Here is a 2,735-nt window from a genome sequence, read left to right as displayed (position 1 = left end):
CCAGTCATACCTGCTTTACATGGACCCGAGGCAAGAATCCAGCCTCTGGCACTCCCCAAATTTGTCCCTCCTCAGGGCCCTTTCAGTCTGACTTTTCTGTGAAGCTGTGCAAGGGTCTAACCACCCCACCACAGGCTAAGCATTGCCTGCTACTTTTGTTTAGTGCTCCTTTTGAATCTGTGCCCCTGGTCAGCCAAGATATAAGGGGCCTAGCAAAGAGGCAAGGGCATATGCCAATGGGGCAGAAGCTTTTCCACAGCATTACAACCCACAAAAAATGAAGAACTGCATGCAAAGGACAGTGACTGTTTCAAAAGGGACACTGGCAATTAGAGCACTATGCTGGGAAGCCAGAGACACAGAGGTAAACACCCTGTGGACAAGGGAGGAGGAGCACTAGATCCTAGGTTTCTTGTTTCCTAGGGAAGTGCCCTAACCCCTCACCTATTGATACCAAAACAGGGTAAGATCTGCCTTCTCTTCAGTTCAAGAGCTGCCAGTCATACATTTCTGGCCAACTACATTTTCATGACTTACATGTAAGTGCAAGTTCAGAATGGGTGCAAACATAGCTCTGTATTTGTCCAGCTATTGTGTAGCTTTCTACACATGCTCACTCTACACTTTCATGCTTATGCATCCACACTGCAGAGTGTAGCAGGTCCAGGGCTCCAGAGTCAGATGCCCTCTGGCAGTCAGAGTCTATTTGGTATGCTCTCTGCATCACCTCCACCTGTTTCACCTGCCACATTTTCAGTACTGTATGAATTCAAGAGACTGCTCTAGCAGCAGTCTTCCAGGTGTTTCCTTCCTTACCACAGTCTGAACAGTCTTCCGGGCTCCTTCTGGTCAGCCCTACATCAGCTCACTAGGCATAGATCCTGGGCTCAAACACCCATCACCAGCTACCCCCAGCCACCTGTCATGTAACACCCTCTGTTGGACACTTTTACTGGGTCCAAAGGACTATTACCCTTTTTTGCAAAAGAAATATTCAGCACTGTAATGACTTCTTCTTCACCCCTTTCTAGCCATCCCATACCTCAGCCCAACACATAATCAAACAGCAACATAAACCTTAAGCCTATTTCACTTATCTACAGGTGAAATTCTTTTCCCACAAGGATCTGGGTCAGAACATGAATTCTAGCCCAAAAGTCAGGCTTATATTGCCAAGGGCCCCATCCCTCTTCCCATCACCTGATCTCTGCTGCTCTGGACCAGGCACAGGGGTTTTCTATTACCCACTTTGCAGCCTTTTCTCTCTGCAGCCTGCTTCTCTTAAGCTACCCCTCTGCACTGCCTTGCAGCCACTTAGCTCTGCTGCGTAGCTTTAGTCTCAGTAACAGGCACAGGTCCCCCTGTTACAAGGGGTAATACAATCACCACCTGTGTACAAATGACAAATAGGCCATTTACATAATTAGAAAACTGCTATTTAGAAGCAGAAAGAGAAACAGATTTCTGCCTTACATTTAACTACAATCTCTTGAGAAGCCACAGTGAATACAGTTCTCTCTCTTGGGTGTTCCCCACTTCTCTTGCTCTGCTGGACTTTAATGCCTCCTTGTATGTATTCACCAGTTTTTCTACATAATTAGACTTCCTACCCCTGAAATCTAACACCTTGTCCTGCTGTGCCCTGCCAGCCTTTTCCTTCTGCTCATGGTCAATACCTCCTGAGCACTTGTTCTAAGTTTTCTTTTGATGTTTTTGCCCAATCATGTTGTAGGCAATTCAGAGCAGACAGGGACGGCCCCGTCCTGAAGAATCGCAGCTCAGAATTCCAACAGGACGACGTGTCGGGGGAGAAACGAACAAGGGAGATCTGGGGGTGGGCCTGGACGTGGCTACATAGTGAGATTAGGCAGTGATTCCACTCCTTTATGTACACACCTGGGCAAGTACATTCTGTGCCTAGGACTTAGAGATATCATTTACATTCAAATAAGCTCCTTTCTTGTAAGAGGTGGATAGAGGAATCTGAAGAACCTAGGGGGTGTGGTTCTCAGCATATGGCTATATAGAAAATGTCGGGGAACCTTTCCTGTGGTTTGGGTTTATCTATTCCAGTGATTCTCAACCAGGGTGCTAAGGTACCCTGGGGTGCCACATGATGCTTTGAAGTGTGTTGTGAGGTGTGAGGGGATAAGCAATAACCTAAGTAGATACACACAGGCTTGGACTTCTGCAAGGGGGTAAGCACTGTAATATATAAATTAGTTTTTGAAACTGGATGCCACTGAATTTGCAAAAGTTATGGAGGGGTGCCTCAGATTCAGTGAGGGGTGTCTTGAGTCCAAAAGGTTGAGAATTACTTCCCTAACTGAACAGGTACCTGGTTGCTAACATGTAACAGTGAGTCTTTGCTCATTACATTACAGCCACTATGTGAAAGAAATACATGGGCCAAATAACAGTGTTGTTCTGAATATATGCCATATACAAGGTCTAGCCACATGCCTCCCTGTTCTAGTTAGTTTGTAGTCATTTCTACGACAGAACGCAGCGAACACTAATAGAGGGTTTGCAAGCTACATGAAGAGCACTATCCACTCCTGTTCCCCAACACTGTGCTTATTCAGCCGCGCTTGTTACCCGTCAGAGCTGGGGGTTAAAATCTCCCCTTTGCATACATCATCCAGTAGCTTAAAGTATGCAGTGAGTTTGCCCAGAGAGATTCCCAGGAGTTCCTCACTCAGTTCTTTTGCCTCACACTGCTGCTGCCCACTGCT

At 46.5% G+C, this 2,735-nt stretch overlaps 1 protein-coding gene across 1 annotated transcript in view; it reads left to right on the top strand.

Annotated features, from left to right (window-relative positions):
• Window positions 1–1,487: 1,487 nt before the first annotated feature.
• The window catches only part of VSIG2 (V-set and immunoglobulin domain containing 2), a 22,080-nt gene continuing 20,832 nt past the window's right edge, over window positions 1,488–2,735 (top strand). Inside the window, exon 1 of the mRNA XM_006034334.1 lies at window positions 1,488–1,569. Coding sequence (XP_006034396.1) covers window positions 1,560–1,569 — 10 coding nt within the window. The 5' untranslated portion in view covers window positions 1,488–1,559. The remainder of the gene's footprint in view (window positions 1,570–2,735) is intronic.

The sequence above is a fragment of the Alligator sinensis genome, unplaced genomic scaffold (genome assembly GCF_000455745.1).
Source record: "Alligator sinensis unplaced genomic scaffold, ASM45574v1 scaffold1368_1, whole genome shotgun sequence".
In the NCBI taxonomy this organism is placed as follows: domain Eukaryota; kingdom Metazoa; phylum Chordata; order Crocodylia; family Alligatoridae; genus Alligator; species Alligator sinensis.
Note: the sequence above shows the minus strand (reverse complement) of the source record. Positions and strands in the feature narration are given on the sequence as shown.